The sequence below is a fragment of the Macrosteles quadrilineatus genome, unplaced genomic scaffold (genome assembly GCF_028750875.1).
Source record: "Macrosteles quadrilineatus isolate MER2022 unplaced genomic scaffold, UCM_ALF_1.0 Scaffold_2__2_contigs__length_208266976, whole genome shotgun sequence".
NCBI classification, from domain to species: domain Eukaryota; kingdom Metazoa; phylum Arthropoda; class Insecta; order Hemiptera; family Cicadellidae; genus Macrosteles; species Macrosteles quadrilineatus.
Window position 1 is genome coordinate 117,045,723 of NW_026542595.1, and position 21,261 is coordinate 117,066,983.

General features: G+C 37.8%; 1 protein-coding gene across 1 annotated transcript; it reads right to left on the reverse strand.

Annotated features, from left to right (window-relative positions):
* Positions 1-6,214: 6,214 nt before the first annotated feature.
* On the reverse strand, positions 6,215-20,668 carry LOC128985967 (poly [ADP-ribose] polymerase tankyrase). Its single transcript, XM_054405992.1, has 18 exons — positions 20,389-20,668; positions 19,451-19,979; positions 18,621-18,874; positions 18,257-18,378; positions 17,227-17,428; positions 16,442-16,582; positions 15,744-15,870; positions 13,399-13,497; positions 12,708-12,873; positions 12,308-12,527; positions 11,357-11,589; positions 10,360-10,670; positions 9,391-9,551; positions 8,724-8,887; positions 8,064-8,247; positions 7,763-7,871; positions 7,219-7,375; positions 6,215-6,502 (listed from the first exon to the last, which is right to left on the reverse strand). The coding sequence occupies exons 1-18, from the start codon at positions 20,582-20,584 to the stop codon at positions 6,437-6,439; spliced, it is 3,441 nt and encodes a 1,146-aa protein (XP_054261967.1). The 5' UTR covers positions 20,585-20,668; the 3' UTR covers positions 6,215-6,436.
* Positions 20,669-21,261: the final 593 nt, after the last annotated feature.

Consider the following 21,261-nt stretch of genomic DNA (forward strand, 5'->3'; position numbering starts at 1 on the left):
CAGTGAATTACGAAGCTATAAGGCAAAATCTATATGGTTGATAGGAATTTGCGTCAGGAAAAGTGCACAATCTTTTTCCTAAGCCCATCACATCAACTTTGAGGTATTCTAATGCAAATATACAATGTATAGAATAATCAGTATGAGTATGATTGAGGCAGTCCAGTGAATTACGAAGCTATAAGGCAAAATCTATATGGTTGATAGGAATTTGCGTCAGGAAAAGAGCACAATCTTTTTTCTAAGTCCATCACATCAACTTTGAGGTATTCTAATGGTAATATACAATGTGTAGAATAGTCAGTATAAATATGATTGAGGCAGTCCAGTAAATTACGAAGTTATCTGGCAAAATGTATATGGTTGACCTAACTATTCAATAATCATGCTCTAACCACACGATCACAGGCGATAGGATAGATGAATACCCATACATCTATCCTCTCGCCTGTGATCGTGTGGTTCATTGAGGTAAGTAAGTGAGTTTACTTTACTCAAGGAAGCCTTAAATGTCTAATGGTAGTCCATCATAATATTATTATGGTATAACGTCTTATTCGTCTGTTGTTTATAACATATTACCATAAACTAACAAACTTAGCGTAGGGAAAAAAGATTTAATTCAACCAAGGTCAGGGGCTTCATAAGGAAGTGTTGAAATTGAAAACGGCGCCACGCCCGGCTTGGAATTTCTCCCCGAGACTACAAAAAAAGTATGAAATACATGGGCTGACAGGGCCGTCTCACAGCTTTGATCTAGCGCTGACCGACATGGTTTCGCTCCCGTCCCTACTTTCTCTCCCTATAGTGTCACCGTGCGAACACCTGTTAACAACCAACCCTTAAGGAAAACCCGAGACAGCGGCATCTCTTTGACGTTCGTTGACCTTCGTAGCTGCTAGCCAAGAATTTACAACCCCAGACATATTTCGGCGTTTTCCAAAGACGACCTCCTTAGCTCTCAGTCCATCAGAAGAGGTCGGTAACAAGGTTATAAATATAAGTTCACATTGATTTATTCGTCACTACAGTTTTTGCAATCATGACAAAATAATAGAATATTTGTCGGTTTTCCCAATTTGAATACATTTGTCCAGTCTCTGTACGATCAAACTCGTATTTAACTGTAATCAAATAAAAACAAAACTAATTAATTTATTTAAATTCAATCAAGTCGTTTTATTTAGGTTAGTGAACACCAACATCACTTCGTATAAAAACCACGTTTAGGGCTCAGGATTCAGAATAGTAACTAATATATAAACTAACTTAAAAGGTTTTGACGAAAACAATGCAAACGTAACTTTTGCCGGTAGCAATAGGCTGCGTTTGGAAATATTGATATATATGGAATAAGTTACTGAAATATAATTCAATGTACTATGTGTAAACTTCAATATTGATACTACTGTATATGAAAAATCAAAATCAAGTAGTTTATCAAGAATTGAACTTATCTCAAAGTAGTTCAATACATCATAAACAACACGGTGACTGACCAATTTTATGTTTAATTTTTATTTTAATATCTTTTATTGGTAAGGACATATTTTGTATCCCATATCACTGGAAACGGGATACAAAATATATCCTTACCAATCATTACAAGCAATACATGCTTTTAAGGCGACAACATACGGTTCAATAATGAAATTGTTGTCTACCATTTTTGGGTGAAGGTTGAATGCTGCGATAGCACCCTGGCCAACGTTAGTGATCAATTCCAGTGATTCAGTCACACACAATGGAACATTAGAACAAGAACACAACAGATCGCTCTGAAACGACCGTTGGATAATATTTTTAAATATTGCCATTGCCACTGACTGACTGATCTGGGCCGCGCTCTACTGGTTCATGTTTGAACTACTGTACGTCCACGTGGCTCGTGGCGGTTGGCATGGCAACATACCTATAGTCCAGGAGCTGAGGGGGTTTGAGCATGCATGAAAGTAGTACGTAATGTTATTGCTGATTATTGTAATATGGACTGTGGTGATCAAAATTACGTATGTCGCCTATTTCAAAAGTGGTCGATAAGGTGGGAGGGAGAGGGCAAACATGGCGGTTTGCGCTATATGCGTTAAAACGCTGATAGTTCGAAAACGGTAAAAGATAGAACATCGGTTAAAACGTCGTTAGAATTCTAAAAATACGGACAACAATAATGGTTATAGGGTCCGAGGTCGTATCTCTATAAATAAACAAGTTATTGTATAAAATATGTAAAAATGGACTTTTCGTGTAGTTTTTTAACCGAAAGTAGAATTAATTTGTGAGTGTCGCAAAGAAGTAATATCAAATATCTTTGCTGATACAGTAGTTGTAATATGGACTGTGGTGATAAAAAATACGCATGTCGCCTACTTTTCAGGTGGTCGAGAACTTGGGGGGAGGGGGGCAAAGATGGCGGAACGGGCTATGCGTCGAGACGACTGTAGTTCGAGAACGGTAGGAGATAGGACATCGGTTAAAACGTAGTTTTAATCCAAAAAATATTACCAATAGAAAAGGTCATTGGGTAAAAAGTTTTATCTTAACTAATAACAAAGTTATAACAATAATAAGTTCAACAAAATCTACATCGTACAGCTATTTTTTTCGAAAATCGTATGGATTGTCGATAAATAATAGTGTAATTCCTTAATTACTCGGCTATATATTAACTAGATGCATTTTCTTATAAGAAAAAAATATATTATTACGAATACATTTGGTTTAAAATGTAAAACACGGTCTCCAAACTACATATAATACTTGGGGTTTCGCCGCAATCAAATGCATAATACAGACTACCACTACAAATCCAATTTTAAATATTATAAAGTTGTAGGTTATTATAATATGATTATGTAACAGATTCTTATTCAGTTATGCCAGTTATTCAGTTCTTATTAACAGTTGTGCCGATATCAGCAGCACTGCACAGCAATTATGACTCAACCTATCGGACGAACCCCAAGGCGTTTGGAGGCCGTGTTTTAATCATACTCATACTGATTATTCTATACATTGTATATTAGCATTAGAATACCTCAAAGTTGATGTTATGGGCTTAGGAAAAAGATTGTGCACTTTTCCTGACGCAAATTCCTATCAACCATAAAGATTTTGCCTTATAACTTCGTAATTCACTGGACTGCCGCAATCATACTCATACTGATTATTCTAAACATTGTATATTACCATTAGAATACCTCAAAGTTGATGTGATGGGCTTAGGAAAAAGATTGTGCACATTTCCTGATGCGAGTTCCTATCAACCATATACATTTTGCCATATAACTTCGTAATTTACTGGACTGCCTCAATCATATTTATACTGAGTGTTCTACACATTGTATATTACCATTAGAATACCTCAAAGTTGATGTGATGGGCTTAGGAAAAAGATTGTGCACTTTTCCTGATGCGAGTTCCTATCAACCATATACATTTTGCCATATAACTTCGTAATTCACTGGACTGCCGCAATCATATGTATACTGAGTATTCTACACATTGTATATTACCATTAGAATACATCAAAGTTGATGTGATGGACTAAGGAAAAAGATTGTGCACTTTTTCCTGATGCGAGTTCCTATCAACCATATAGATTTTGCCTTATAGCTTCGTAATTCACTGGACTGCCTCAATCAAATTTACACTGAGTATTCTACACATTGTGTATTACCATTAGAATAGCTCAAAGTTGATGTGGTGGGCTTGGGAAAAAAGATTATGCACTTTTTATGTTCGGAGTTTTAATTGTTCGCGTTATGTTAAGCCTTAGCTACGTATAATGAAGAGCAAGGTCTCAAATATGCCTTTTAAAATACGTCAATTAATTAGTTTTAACTTGTATACACGTTTTATCAATGTATTATTGACATTATATAAATATAAAAACATCATTTCGCATCGTATTGTCATTGATTTGTGTTTCCGACATCCCTGCAAAACACGTTTGTGGCGTCCGCAGGCGTACCAACCCACATCTATTACAAACCGAAAAAGCGCCGATGAAAAGAGCCGCTAACTTCACGACGGTGAAAAACCTTGTTTTGGGTTTATCGTGCTTCGTGTGTTTAGTGTTTGGGACGGACGACGGACATGAGAATTTGAGGTTAAGGTTTTTTTTTACTCGATTCGATTCGATCATTCGATGTAAGCTCAAGCTGCTCAGCTGACAGCTGAGGAGAGCAGTGATTCGATTGCAATTCCACAACTACCACACGACCGAGACAAAAATCCCGGTAACCGGGTAGAGAAAATTTTTTATCCCGAAACCAGTTTTAATCCCGACCATAGTCTAAAAATCCCGCTTTACAAACACCACGGCACAGACAGATGCTGCCCCAAGCGGCAAACTATTGAACTAACACTAACCATTAATGGTTTTGTTTTGGCCCGAAAGAGTGCAGCTGCTGTCATTGTACAACACAGTTGTTATGTGCTGCCTCAAGTGGCAAACTACGAAACTACAATCAGCATTATTGTTACCAATTTACCAGAGAGAATTACCAGACGTTTCCCGCCATTTATTAGTATTGGGGGATAAAGTACATTGTAAAAAATCCCGCTTTACATGTATGAAAATCCCGTTATATCCCTCTTTCTATATTAATCCCGCGCATTGTTTAAAAATCCCGTTTTCGGGATAACAATTCCGAGTTGCTCATTCGATTAAACAATAACGATATTTATTTCCGAAAACATTGAATCGATTCTTACTTAGTGAAACGGTTAAAAAGTCTAGGTTTAGGTTATTAGTCATGTAGCTGCTTGGCAAGGTATGAAGATTAAGTAGTTTCTCGCTTCTTCAATGATCATGATTACGCATTTTAGTAGAATCAATTAATTATTAATAGAAAGTTAGCCATAAAACAAATTAGGTAGTTATAATAATTTATTATTTCTAGTTACTTGTTGTTAGTTAGTTATTGTTAAATAGATTAAAGAAACAAAAAACCACTTAGAAAAACTCTTTTGTCATTACCAAAATTGAAATTTTGTAAACCTTTGTACAAAAATAATACAAATCAAGAATCTATCTATGTACGGGTTTATCTGTAACACCTCTTGTTCTCCTGTCTTAATGAACAGATTTTTTACCATTTATTTGTAATTTTAAAGCTTAGCTTTTGATCTAGCCAGAGGAATGGTAATTAAAAAGGTAGTTTGGAGATTTCAATTTCATTTGGGGGTTCGCTCCCCTGGCGTTTAATTTATTTCCAGAGTCCACTTTCAATGATCCAGTTTATGAAAATGGATTTTAAATAGGGTAGGTAACTTTTATGTTAATTGTAACTTAATTAAGGTAGGTAAATCACTCTTTATTTTGTGGATATATAAAATCAACAAATTGAATTTATTGTGAATAATTAGTATTTTTATCCATCTAATAATTATTGTTAAATATAATTTTTCTAAGCTGATAAGATGTATTGTATTGGATGCGTTTTGCCACTGAAAAAGGTTGTGAAACTATAAGGACAAGTTTTGATTCTAGACTTGGTGATTGTTTTGGTATTGCCCTCTCCTCTTAAGTACCTAAACATTTACATTTTCTTTCTATTACAGTCTTCCCAAATTAACTTAAGAGGGTCTTGAGGAACCAAGTGAGGCATTCTAGACTGGATACCAATGCCAGGTTAAGAGTGTGGGTGTGGCATTCTGAGGAAAATACATAAGAGCAGTTCTATGACTTCACTTCTCCAACAGAAATGGACTTTTACACATCATCGATATGTAAATGGTTCTGAGCACCCAATAAAGTATCACACAAGAGACTATAGAAATCCAATGTACAAGAGGCCAATATGCAGTCAGGATGTCCCAAAGAGGAATCAAAGCATGAGTATTTCGGTAGATGGGTAGATATTGAGCAATGATTTAGCTAAATTTCTGGATACATAAATCAGTGACATAAAAAAAAAATCTTACCTAGTATGTATGACCAGTCTGAGATCAGCCGATTCTCGGGCTTTGTTATATTATTATGGAATAAACTTTCATTGAAGGGAGTCTTGATAAGGTGTTGATATTTTTTCCTAAGCCTTTAAATTTGAAAGTTTTTAAACACTCATTATTGGATAACTGCCTGTCAAAGCTTCTTAAGTACGATTTCTCATCTCCCATAAAATCAGGTAAATTGAACTATCCTGAAGAATATTTTGTATAGGCCTACACTTAAATGGATACAGGACACATGGAAATAAATAAAACACAATTTAAACGTATGAGTCCGTGTTATAGTACCTACAACATATACATTAAATAACACTTGAAACAGTGTCTCACATTTACCACAGAACGTAAAGTACGACACACATCTCAGTCCACATTAAAAAATACTATGTAACAATTATTAAAGAAATATTGAGCTTATTCCAAACGATGGAAATATTCACAACCAGTTTGTTAGAATATCACAAAAAAGGAATGTCCAGGTTCATCTGACGTCGGAGGTATCTTCGGGCTTTACTATTTGATACGTGATCAAATATTCTGGATAAGCCTGCAACAAAAAATAAAGATGTAACAGATATTTTTTTTTTTACATGCCATAGAGGATAGTTAAATCATAGAGGAACATTTTAGTTAAGGACATAGTTTAGCAATCTTAACTGGGAAAATTATATACGTACAAAAATGAACGTTAAATACAAACTTTAACAGCTCTCATCAATCTACTGACTGAAGTCCTATAAAAAATGTTAAGAGGGTTCGGGCCTCTTAGGCTCTTTTAACCTAGTATTTCTCTGTCCACATACGCCTTGAGCCTGTGCGTGGAATGTATCCTTATGTAGTAGCCGTTAACAGGACCCAAAACCACAACAACGCTGCCATGGATATGAAGTTAGTAGCGCTACCAACTTAGTCACCAACTTACCATGGACAAAGAAGCAAAATTGTATTGATTTCATTTCTTTGTTACGTTGTATACCCTATAGCTTTGGACTCTATTTTAGTGGTATGACTGATATTCTAACAACTTTTTTTAGACAGTTCTCAATCATCTTGCATAGCGGAAATCCCCAAACGTAGACTGCAAGCGTCTGCTGAGTAACTTTTAGCTATACCAAGTAAAAACTAAGCAAAAAATATACTTCAAATTAAAACAGAAACTATTTTTCATTATTTATAAGGGAAAACATTTATACACTAGAGTTTTTCTTGCAAATTTTTTTCGAGGGGCCTCATTTGCTTTGTAGGCACATCGGCATAGGTTACCTGTTCTCCTCTGTAGACGACAAACTCAGGAAAGTTGAGGCCACCACAGCTGGGCCGACCCAGCACCGAGTGGTGACCCGGGGGTGCGTGGGCCATCTTCATAGCGTTGAACTGTAGGAACGACTTGCCTAGCGTCACCCGACACAACAGCAGGTGTCTGAAACATGACAACAAACATACAAAACCTACTTCTCCAATATTTCAAAAACCCGTCCTCAGATGAATTGTCGTGAAAACTTAGCTGATCATAATGGACCATGTGCGCAATAATGTTACCATCGACAAAAATGAACATCAAAGATATCCTTTTTGTGGTGCTTTAAAACTATCTTTTAGAATATAAATAAACGATTAGATTTCTATTAATGTTTGGCCTAGTAATTGACCTACAGAGTAATTGCATTGTAACCACTATAGAATGGTTGCGTAAAGCACCAATTTTTAAAAGCTTATCGACACAATACGGCTCATCGCACTAATAATATGGTGTTAACACTAAGCCATTATAGTTGAAGCGATTGGAAATAAACACCTATTTACATACCTGTGACATGTATAACAAGACCTATCTTTGTGCATTGTACATCCAGTGCCTCCTCCTATGCCGTAAACATATTGGTTGCTCTTGGAAGAGTGCTCTGCGAAATATATCCCTAGAGAAAAAAATGACAATAATGACAACTACTACACCCTTCTTACATTTAATAATATTTATAACTTAAATGGTTGTTGATTACTTTGAATGTTAATTTGTTTCTTTTGAGTCAAGTAGTAAAAATACAGTAAGTATTTTACTAAGTAAAAATAAATGGAAGACATTATCTTCTAGTGTACTTTGGACTCACCCGCCCCAAACATTCCGCCGATGTAAGCGTGTCGCTCATCAAAGCCTTTCTGAACGATAGCGTTGATGAACGGTGATCCGTGGAACAACATCCGCTCGTTGGGAACATTGTTGTTCTCCTCGGCCACTTCCTGTCTGCGATGGCTGTATCGCTCCCACAGCTTGCGGTTCTGTACCTTCTGGATCTGTGGTAAAAATTTACAATCATGAAGTGGCTTATGGTTGGAGGTTTGTGCAAATCTTGACAAGACAAAATAATTCCCTTTCTACATTCTGGTTCAAGACGAACATCGGAATATCGAGGGAACATCAGGTATTTACATTAACAAACAGTATTTAAGTCTTATTCCAAAAACCACACTATATTTTGAAGCCAGTTTTTCAGTTTATTGATTTCAACCCCAACTAGTCACACATGGAACGCCCCAAAAAATTTGAACTTAAACATTTTGTATATTAACTTTTGTCATTTCATACAGATAAAATAGGTTACTTCCGACGGCAACATATACATTGACACATTTTGAGAATATTCTATCATTATATTTTCTACACATAAGATTAGCCATCGTAAGGTAACCTGCTCTTCAACCTATCCATCGCAAAGTAAAGAAGAGTGCGTTGATGTTAGGTTTAGCTCGTAAGTGTCCGAGTTACGTACCCTGATGATGTTGTACCGGTTGAACACTCCTCCGCTCTGTCCGCTGTCCCGATGTTCCCTCACTGTTGACTGCATCTCCTCCTCCACGGCTATAAACTCCTTGTCTTCGGCCAGCAGGTCTACCAACAGAGTGCCAGGGTTCTTGGACAGTCCTCCCAACACTCCTGCAGGAAAAAAACAGATATAATTGGTGATGCATTACAAATTGAAAGTTAAATACAACTGTGAAAAGCTTTTTTGGACATCCAACCTAAAAAGGCTTCCTTAGTCACTCATGTAGATTCATTTACTTTGAATTTGTAAAAAAAATACATAAAAAATAACAATTTATTAGAGACCCGAAAATTTGGGAAATTATCATCCCCTTTTTTCTAACGTGATAATAGTTTCAGCATCTATTCTGAATGGGAATCTAGAGGCATTGAAGCAATCGTGACGATCTTGGTTTCGGTGCAATCACTGAAGATTCTAAAATCAATATTAAATCCAAAGTCACCAACAGAGAATTTATATCCCTCAATACTACCAGTAAAATCGGTATCACGTCCATATCTACAAAGTTTTTCAACGTAATAATTAATGGAATAAGTACGACTAAAAAGTATAACATCTATAAAACACAACCTGGCGAATCGTCAAGCTTTAAGCAATGTTAACAAGCACATACCAGGAGTGGCTGCCAGCTTGTCAATTGCTTTAATTAGCTTGTGCCGATGTCCGTACGCCGTGATGCCGATCTGCTTCAGATCTTCGTGGCTCATCTCGGACAAAATATCCAACGTGATCTGCTCTCGCTCAAACAACTCCAACAGGTGCTCAAGACAGAGGCTGAAAGGAAAATAAAAAAATATATTACAAGATACAATAAAAGTTGGCGTAATTCTTGATGTTCAGAATTAGTGAGATGTTAAAATGTCAAGACTTATAAATTATTTCTTACTGAAACAAAACAACACACTAAAACAGATTATCTGAAAAAGGTTGGGTTTAAAGAAACTATACTTATTATCGGGACCACGTAAGTTTGCAGTTGGTGGCAGCCAATCACAAGACAAGGCTAGTGCGACAATGCCACATCGCCCGTTAACAACACTAATTAAAATACACTAATATTTTCAAATCAGCTGGTATTATTAGATTTGGCAACCTCATTCGGTCATTCAAAACCATATGGTAATTAGGCTCCTCCCTCAACCGCAAACTTACGTGGTCCCGACAATAGGCTACTTGATTAATCCAATGGTCAACTCACTTATATTAAAACAAAGACTATTAAACAACAAAACACCTCAGTGCCAACCTCAGTGGGAAAATACTGACCAAAACTCTATATGAAAAAAAATAAATATTGTAGAAAATAGTCAATAATGATCCCTTTTTATGATTACCAGTAAAATAAAATATTTAGATACAATGTCAAAGAACCAACTCTTGTAAAAATTTAATTTTCGATACCTTCTACCAATAAAAAGTAAGCCTGCAAACATAGTTTAAAATTTCTTTTACAATTATCAGATAAATCTTCACGTTTCCTAATTACGAGACTTTTCATTTGCTCATTACATTCTTAAAAATGTGAAAACAATACATTATGATTCAACACAACTCAGTAAATAGCATTGACCCCGAAACCTACTTTGATAAGAAGCCAGCGAGCGTAGTAACATCGGGAGGTGCGGCCACATCCACTACGACGTCGGTGGCATCAGCAGTGGCAGCGGCGGGTGGCACCGGGGTACTGAGTTCCATGGACGCGCCAGACGGCATGATAACAGTGTCAGCCGCGGGAGGCAGGGAGGGAGGAGGTGCAGGGGGTGCGGGACACGAGGGCGACGGGTGAGCAGCCATAGCGTCTTGCAGCAAAGAGCGAACGTCCTCCGCACTGGCCAGGTCTATAGGAGCTTGTCCTTCCTGGTTCTTTAGGAACGGGTCGGCACCGTGCGCCAACTGTTGACAAAAAAAAGGCAAAATTATTCAAGCATGAGCGAAAGTTTTTAGAAACAATTAAGTCAATAAAACGAAAATCGCTAGTTAATTTTTGTTTGTTAAAAATCATCTGATACTGACCAGATTTAAGTTTTAAAGTAGGTAGGCCTATAGAGAACAGTAACTTAATTTTACTTTTAATATTCTTCTTCTTGGTAATTTTAGTTCTTATAGGTTTTACTATAGTATAGGCTATACTATGAAAACTATGACTGAAATAAAGGGACTTTCATAACCTATTTTTTTTTTTTTGGTAGGCCTAATCAATCATCGGAATTCAAAGGCTATTTTGGTTCAAAGAGATGTCTACAACAGACTTCCTTTAATACACTAATGTTTTAAAATAATCATCAATACTTTCTGAACTTTATCTTTATCTTGGTGTAAGAACTGAGTCGTCGTCTGCTTCATTACAGCTGGCTGTTTACTTACCTACGGCTGACAGTTCTCGTTGCCTAGCTAAAATGTTTCTATTTATTTAATTCTTTATTATTTTTTCTGTTAACCTGGGTATTGATTTAACAGGATGCAGTTAAAAAGGGCTTTACTGTAACTCATCTCGATGAAACTCCTGTGTGCATTACACTTGCAAAGATGTAATGAGTTCAGAGAATTTCAACTTGACCCAACTACGTCACCAAACTCACCAGCAGAGCGCTGAGCTGTGTTCGTCCCTTCTGAGCCGCCTCGTGTAGCGGAGTGAAGCCCCACTTGTCCGTGGCGTTGACCACCGTGTTGTACTTGATCAGCAGAGCCGCAATGTCCAGATGTCCGTAGCTGCTGGCGTTGTGCAGAGGGATCAATCCACCCTTGTCTTGGGCGTTGACGTCAGCGCCTCTCTCCAACAACAGCTCGGCCACCTCTACGTTGTTGTAGCCAGCTGTAACACATGTTAAACATACTGTGAGACTGTTATTTGTTATTGAGCTGGTTCGATCGGGATCCTGAGCAAGTGCGATTGTGGATCCGGAAACCATTTTGGATTCGGCCACCGTTCCCTTTTAAAGACATTAAACAATTATATAGAAAAATACAAAACTTTTTATCTCCTCTACAAGTCTGCGTGCTCTTGAATAACATTTTGTCTAGAATCATTTTTGCAAAGTTTCAATTCCAATTCTCTTGAAAACATCACGATATTGAGTTAACCTAGGATTAAGTTTTTGAAAGAAAAAGCACTTGGGTTGGAAATACATTATAGGCCTACACTTAGGAAGATTTAATGAATGTACAACAAACTTACCCAAGAAAAGAGTTCCAGGCAGATGACAGCCCACAAAAAGTTCACAACACAATTATTTTAGTAATTCTCCCTTACAGGGAGTTTCTTAGGATGTAAACTCTTTAATGTTGTTCTTCTTTCTGAAAAAGCACCATTAAAAGGGTGAAATTCCAAATTAATTTTGTTTTGTCATTTTTGGGTGCTGTCAACAGTTTCAAACTCTTTTCTTAGGCAAGTCAGTTTGACACTTGCAAGAAAAAGGTACAATAGTACATAGGTTTACCATATGTACTTACGCCCCTTCGTCTTGTGAGCGACGAGTTGTGTATCCATTCTAACTATCAATCAACCTCAGACTCAGTCATATCTCACTCACCAGCCAGATGCAGTGGTGTGGAGTTGCGTCCCTGCGTGTCGCGACAGTTGATGTTGTCTGCCGTCAGTAGTCGCTGGACTCGCGCCAAGTTGCCTTTCTTGGCCGCGTCAAGCAGCGCTGCATTGCCACGCAGCAAGTCCGCTACGTCTTGGTCTCCCTCGCGCACCAGTTCCAGCGGCGTCGCTCCGTCACGGTTCTTTTTGTTCGGGTCGGCTCCGTGCTGAAAAATATCAATTGTTCTTAAATCTGAACTTTTAATAACAATTTAACATATTTGTAGGTTATCTTCACATTAGCAAATTGACCAATGATATCTAAAGATAATTGATAATCAAGATTTAAGAGTAAGCATGAAACATATGTCTTCATGCTTACTCCAAATAAAGAGTTGATTGGATACCTGAAGAAGAAGTCTGACAATGTCGTATTTCCCCTTGGCCGCTGCTTCATGAAGTGGAGTGAACTTCCACAGATCTGCGACGTTGACGTTGGCCCCGTTCTTTACCAACATCTCCGTCACCTCGTAATGCCCGTAGGAACATGCGTTGTGCAAAGGAACTAGGCCACTGAAAAAATACATCGATATTGTATAAATATTGTAAAATATCATAAATTGAACCTTAAAACTTAGGCTACTTGAAACTTCTGAAATATTTTTGTATAGATTATGCAATAGCACAAAATATTTACTATTTGTTCTTATTAGCGTGTAATTAAACTGAAAGTTCAGTAAGGACCAAGACTATTTGACTCTAAAATCCAATATAGCTCAGTTAGTGACCCCTTAATTAACAGAATCGGTCCAGTAGAAGTCTAGATTTAGTTGTACAAAGTTTAACAAAATATCACTAACTCAGATTTTTTTTCACTACCTACTTTAAATTTGGAGGTTGCACGGCCCATATGTTAAGGATGTTTATTAACTTAGGATAGTTTTAAGAAGAGTTGGCAGAGTCAGACACATTGGAAGTAAATGGAAGAGATCGGCAAATATCTTTGACACATGATAACTTTGTTTTATACATTTGACATAAAAATGTCCCAAGACAGATAAATTATCACTAAATATAAATCAAACGTCTGGAACTTACCCTTTATCCTTTGAATGGACATCGGCTCCATGAGCGAGAAGATACTCTACGACTGAGACTCGGTTGTATCCGGCAGCAAAATGTAACGGAGTCGAGTGTCTAAAACCAAAAAAACATTTAAAATGTACAAAAGTTTTTAAGACATACAACCATCTTGTATTAAGCAAGCGGTGAAATTTTCATAACTTACATTTAATTAAAACTTAGCTGATAAATAAGTATTTAGTGAAAGATAATAAGACTGAGTCAACATACATAAAAAAAGAAAATGCTACACTACTCAATTGGATAAAATTGCATTTTAGCTTAGATAATGCAAGCTATACGTCTTGAAGAAAATCAGCAAGGCTGCTTTGATAAGATTTTGGCTGGGTTTTGATTTTGTATTCTTCAGGGAGTTTTTAAAAAGTACTAGCTGTAACCCGCGGGCTTTGCCCCGTTTAACTTCTTAATTTTCAAGATTATCTCGTTCGCATGGCTCAATCACGTCCTGGTTGAAGTTTGTTCGCTACGCTCACTCACCTTTAGGTTGGAGCTCGTTCGCTACGCTCACTCACCTTTAGGTTGGAGCTCGTTCGCTGCGCTCACTTGCCTTCAGGTTAGCTCGTTCGCTACGCTAACTCGCCTCCAAGTTGAAGTTCGTTCGCTACGCTCACTCACCTTTTGGTTGCAAATTAGCTGTTGTCATAAATGTAAAAGAAATAATAGTGCTGCACCCTGTTGGTAATCCTTGTAACTTTAATGCTATTGAACATCATAGAACAGAACCAACTTGTTTAATTGAAACAGCTGTTAAGATTCAATAATTCCATTTCTCATAAGGTTAACATGGTAAACTCCAGAGCCACTGGGGCGGAGCCCGAAAGGATTTTTGAAATAAGAATATGCCTATATGTTAATCGGGAATGTGAGCTATCATCATGCCAAATTTCAGCCCAATCCGACCAGTATTTTTCGAGTTTACTTTTCCCATACACACATACAGCAACCACCTCTTTTTTATAATAGTATAGATTTTAAACCATGAGATGTGGATGTTGCTCCAGAACTGGTTAAGACACTAATATTGATTTAACTACCTTCAGTCATCCAATTCAACTGTAGTCACATTCTTCAACCTAGGTTACAGCACATAGTAATTGTGCCATCATCAAGCACCAGTGTTGTATGTCCTCGGGTTAAAACTACATAAGTTACAGTCCACATGGCACGAACACGAATAAACAGTTTAACATTTATTGATCGGTTCGACGACACAGGTGCAAAAACATGTAAGTTAACCAGCCTCGACAAGTTATATCCGAGCCACAACACTGATTAGATTTCATACTGATAGCACAAATACTCTATGCTGAAACCTAGGTCAAGAATATGACAGTTGAATTTAAATTAAGCCATCTATTTACTAATAAAAATCTTTTCGCCCATGTACGCCAGTGTTTTCTTTTAGACAAAAAGGACCATAAAAGAGGATATATTTTCATTGTAGTTGTTAGCCTCCGGATTGCCAAATAATATTAGAAAAGGTTTAAATACCTGCTATAAAGCGATCCAATTTTGTTGTTAGCACAACTAGTTTCGGTGTCTGTGTGACACCATCATCAGGCTGCACAAGGACAGTTTTCTTTCTTCATCCGAAGAGTGTCATATTTACACGAAAATAAATAAACATTTAAACACGACATAAACACGAATTAAAGACATTTATGGTAACTGATCAGTTAATAAAACAGACGACGCTAACCCGGCGGAGTTTGAGTCCAGACTGCAGGTGGTCAGTGCAGTGGTGTACGTCCGTTATCTTATCATCCCAGGTTGCGTCCTGTCAATCACACCTCCCCTCTCTAGTAAACCGATGGCAGTGTCATACATAAAATTAGACGAGAAAAATTGTTGGTCATTTAGTACATTATGGTGGTCGGATTTTACTGCCTTATATATCTCAAACTCTTCCAATGTGTTAAGTTTATATCTGTCTTTAGAAAAATTTAGAAAAATGATTGACAGGACGCAACCTGGGATGATAAGATAACGGACGTACACCACTGCACTGACCACCTGCAGTCTGGACTCAAACTCCGCCGGGTTAGCGTCGTCTGTTTTCTTAACTGATCAGTTACCATAAATGTCTCGTATTCGTGTTTGTGTCGTTTTTAAATGTTTATTTATTTTTGTGTAAATATGACGCTCTTCGGATGAAGAAAGAAAACTGTCCTTGTGCAGCCTGATGATGGTGTCACACAGACACCGAAACTAGTTGTGCTAACAACAAAATTGGATTGCTTTATAGCAGGTATTTAAACCTTTTCTAAGAGGATATATATATAACAGATTGTCTACAATACCTTCCGTCCAGATCTCTACAGTTGACGATGTGAGGGTAGGCAGTCAACAGCCTCTGAACTTGCTCCAGATCTCCGGCCTTCGCAGACTCCAACAGCTGACTCTCGAGGTCCAACACTGCTGGTGGTTCTGCAGTCACAGTTTGAGTTAGTTTGCAACCGTCTTCATCAAATCAACACTGGTGTAAAACTATTCAATTTCACCCCGTTAGCATTGGGAAGGTTCAAAACTGGACTCAGTTGTCATTTTATTGAAAATAGTTATAGAGAACGAGCATTTGGCTTGTAGGTAGACAAAATGAAAGAACAAACCTAACCTACCCAAGAAACTAGTTCGAGACAGTTGACAATGCACAAAAAGTTCACAATGGAATAAACTTTGTATTTAACCACTATGAGGAGTATTTTTTCAGAAGGAGTTTACAAAACCATTTTTGTAGGGGTAAAATTTCAATTTAGGCTAATTGTGTTGTGAAGTTTTGTCTGGGTAGCCTAACGGTGGCAGTGCCAGCCTTCTAATCCGAAGGTTACTAGTTGAATCCTGAGCGGAATCGATTATGGACCCAAATCCCATGTGTATTTTGGCTATTAATTAGAGATTAATTATTAATATCTAAAAGGTTGATAGTAACAAGACTAGGCACCAACCTACACACAATAAATGCAAACTGAACCGATCAATATCTTTCAACATTATTTACCTTGCAGTATTTTGTGCACGTTATCAGTAGCAACTTGCACAGCCGTGTAACCTTGCAGTGAGACGATGGTTGTGTCCACAGAGTACGACAACAGGATCCGACACGCCTGGATGTTGTCTTCCCTCGCACACCGATGTAGAGCTGCAAACAACGCACAGTCAAAACAACTATCACTAATCAAATAGTAAAACTTCACATTTTACAAGCATAGATTCCCATAGAAATTTGAGCAGATTTGAACAGATAAACCTTTCTATAATGAATCCTAATATTGAAAGCGAAAGCGAGGCATCTCATCTGGTTACCTAAATTTCAGTTTTCCTTCCAAATATCTGTTATTCATTTATCTATAAGCCACTTTTCTCATGTAAGCTAGTTGAACTCATTTCGCAAGCAATGATTTGGCTTATCTTGAAATTAAACTGAATAGTAGCTACTGAAAAAATTGTTTTTGGTAGAACAGAGACTGAATTCTATACGATTGAGTTGTAGCTTGTCCCGAAGATAAATTGCCACAGCACATCTGAAACTTTGGGTCATTGTCACCAGTTAATGGACGCAGTCATCTTCTGATCAACATAGTTTGACAGTCAACTTTAACCGATGATGTGCCTACCAGTCTGAACTGAAGCAATTTGATACTTCAAATAAAATCCAAGCTGGAAAAAGTAAACCAGTGTTGTCCTGTGGATACTTGAGTGAAACAAACACCATTTTCAAATTGAAAAAGTGGTAATAATGTATAATAGAAGTATACTTTGTTCCGTTCCCTCTTGCTCACTCACCGGTCTGTCCCAGTGCGTCGAGGGCGTTGACCTTCGCCCCCAGTCTGAGCAGAGTGTCCATCAAGTCGTAATGGGAGAGGTCGGTGGCAATGTGCAGAGGCGTGAGTAGCTCTTTGTTCTTCTCGTTGAGATGCGCCCCTTTCCTGATCAACGTCTCAACCACCTGCTTGCGCTTGGGGTACGGCGACATCACCGCACAGTGCTGCAAGTACAAGTAATTGTAAATGTCAAATTTAATGATTACGACTGGTGTTTAAATTAAATTGCAACCTTAAATGAATGAAACGTATCATTTATAGAACATGAGAATGACTAACATTTTTTAGTTTAAAAACCCTCATTTAAAATAAACATAAAATAAGTCTCCTGAGTGTTTTGAATACAAGGCTAAGTAATAACCTAACCACAATATTCAGTATCACTAGTTCTTAAGAAAAGTACCAGTAACGAGAACTAAAATATCAGTAGCAGTATTTCGGTAACATCAGGACACAGGCCTATTGAATTTTTAAAGGGGTGGAGCACAGATGGCTCATTTGAAAAATAAAAGTATTAAGTCAAAGTCAGAGGCTTTTATATACACACAAAAATCACATTACACGATAGCCCAACTAGTTGGTATTCTATTCTGACCAATATAGTAGATTGGAATCCTACTATGGTAAACAAATTTCAGTTATGTTTAGTTACTATATTTGTGCCTATATAAGCATTTCTTTTTGTGTGTTTGCTAAGCGCCATTTTAGGAAACTTAGCCTACTAGAAAAAAATACCGGTATTTGATTATTTCTTGGAAAAAAAATTTTGCACAATTTTAATAAAACAGCTTAATTTTTAACTTCAACTCATTGATAACTTCAAATATAATTCCATGAAATGAGTTTTCTCTTCTTGTATGCTCACATACCGGATACAGATTATTCACAAATTTGCATTTCACGCAATTAACATGTGGGTAAATAAAGTCACAGCCTATCTAACCAATAAAACCTACTAAACTAACACATAGTATTCTGTTCACGCCACCTACCAAAGGTGTATCGCCCGTGTAGGGATGTTTGAAGTTGACCACGTCACTGGAGAGATACTTCTTGACACGAGAAGGGTCAGCTTGCCGACAACTCTCTAGAAGGCAGTGGCCTTTGAACTCAACTGAAACATGAAAAGCAATAACAATTAAAAAGGAATACAAAGAGTGAGAGCAGCTATGAATCTTAAAAATTTTGCAAATTATAAATATAGGCCTATCAGTGATTAAAAATAGTAATTTTTGCAAAGACAAAGTCTACTACAAAAAGTTTAACTTAAAATTAGAGACAATTGGCAAGGAAATATCATTAGGTTTCTGATACCGGTACCTAGGAAATGTGTTGAAGATGTATCTCAGTACTTACAAGACAGCCGATCCTGCAGGTCGCGCGTCGGTGCAACGTCGACAGCGCTTTTACTGTGACAGTTTAGCAACGTCGGATCGGCACCCTGACTGAGCAGCAAACTGCAAACTTCCACACGAGACTTGCTGGCCGCCTCGTGTAGCGGCGTGAACTGCCAGAGATCCATCGCGTTGACGTTGGCGCCGTGCTTGATCAACATTTCCGTCACCTCAAAATGGCCGTAGGAACAGGCGTTGTGTAGCGGCACCAGACCACTGTAGACACATAGGATAACTAATGTCTCAGCTGTACATGAAGAATAAGTCACTTATGTTCCTAATGTATAAGATTTTTATTATTTACGGAGTTTGGTGTCCCTCAGGCAGCAGATTTGGGACCATTGCAACATAATTTGTTAGTTCTGTGTTTTTGCTGTGTCTTTTAAAGAAAGGGAGATGTAATGAAATGCCCATGGGCAAGGAGATAAGAAAGCTCATAGCAAATATTTGATTGTTAGGTCTTGGGTAGGACTAAATATCTTTTAAAATGTTGAATTGACTGACAAGACTTTAACCTAGTTGATTTTGGAGTATAACTAACCTTTATAACACCTGACGGTAACATTTTTTACTATTAAATTTAGTTTGCACTGTTACATCCATGGCCAAAATTTACAAAACAAGGAAATAGCAGAGGTAAACAAACACAAAATTAGAGTTAAAACTCAAATTTGTTAATAATATTAAGTCACAAAAAGGGATAAAAACCACATAATTTTGGAATTTTAAAGGGAAGATCCACTAGTTATGTAAATGCAGATTAGGCCTAAATCAATCTAAAATAAATCTCACCCTTTATCCTTAGCATGCACATCTGCCCCATGTTGAAGCAACAGCTGCACAACACGATGTCTGTTATAACCAGCTGCTAAGTGCAATGGAGTTGAACGTCGGCCGTCGCTAGCGTGACAGTTGACATTGAGGGGTGTGAGCAGCGCCACCAGCCTATCCTCTGCGCCAGCACGTGCTGCCTCTAACAGCTCCTCCTTGCGGTGCTCGCCCGTCAGCACGGCGCGAGGACCTACCTCAGCTACCTCCACGGCTGTCTTTCCTTCTGTGTTACGGATACTGGGATCTGCCCCGTGCTGGAGCAGCGCAATGCATACGTCTACTTTGCCCTTTATGGCTGCCTCATGTAGCGGAGTGTAGTTCCAGTTGTCTCTAGTGTTAGGGTTGGCTCCAGCTTCTAGAAGTAACCGTACTACATCCGCATGGCCGAAGGAACAGGCGTTGTGAAGTGGATGAAGACCACCATCGTCTCGAGCTTGGATTGATGCTCCGGCGGAGAGAAGGAACTCAACTACATCCCTTCGACCATAACCTAAATAATTGACATTGAGTTAAAAATTGAACACATTCTAGGCCTATGTTTCCTATCCTAAGCTGAATAAACATGTGTAAGGCCTAGCCTGCCTAGACAAATAAGCTAACAAGTTGTAGGTACCATATGGGTTATTGTTCAATTTTTCACATTTCAGGAAGTGCTTTTAGGTGAGTTCAGGAAACTGAATTTCTACCATTCAACGATTCAACTGTGGTAAAACTAGGAACAAAGCACTAAGTTAAGCCCAATAAAGTAAATCTTCAAAATAGTTATTTTTTATCCATCCTACATCTTAGTAAAGAATCATTAACGATTAGCCTATAGGAAAGTAACACTAGTTAGCCCTAATAGGCGTTGTATTGTATTGCCAATGGATAAACTTCCAAAATTATGTTTCCTTCCTTACCAGCTGCAAAATGCAATGGAGTCGACTTTCTTCCAGCTGTATCCCTTGCATTGACTGTCTGAGGCGTAACTAATTTCTTCACTCTGTTAATGTCCCCTACTTTGCAAGCTTCAAATAATTCTCTTAAGGGGTCATTACTTAAATTTGATGAAAGGGACTCGCTCGAAACAGAATAAACTGGCCTGCGACAGGCCATTTTTGGCAGAAACCCCGAATTTCTTCATAAACACTGAAATGACACTTCTATCCGAACGAAATCAGCCCCTCCAGCCTTCTCCAGTTGACTCCATTGTAACTATAATTATTAATCAGGTTAGCCAACAGACATTTGGAAGATGTAGACATTTAATGCGATACTACATAAAAATAATTAGCTACTTGACATCGTAGGCATAGATTTAAAACTCCACTGATAGTAGGATTGCACAGGGTTGACATATTACAGATTAACATCAAAATAATTCCATAAACTAAAAGGAAATGCCATAACGTGATGATATATTGCTAAACAATCACGGCATTATGAATATTTTATTCATTGATTGAGCATTTTACAATATTTTATATTTATTCGGAAGGGGAAAAATAATTTCCTAGTCTGTGTTTGAGTATCGGAGGGTTTTAATTGAGTAGACTGCTTAGCAAGGGAGTGCGTCAAGAGGTGCCACCAAAACAACCTGCCAACAACAAGAAGTAGAGGTTTGAGGTGGTGGGGGTTAACATGGTGGCTCCTTGTCGGGGTAGCACATAAACGTGAGTTTGCATGACAATCCATTACCTTGGTTAAATGCGTGGTAGTGGGATGTCAACCCACCACCTCAGTATTTTTGTGGTGGTGGTCTGGTGGATTTTCACCTCTGGCCGAAACACCGA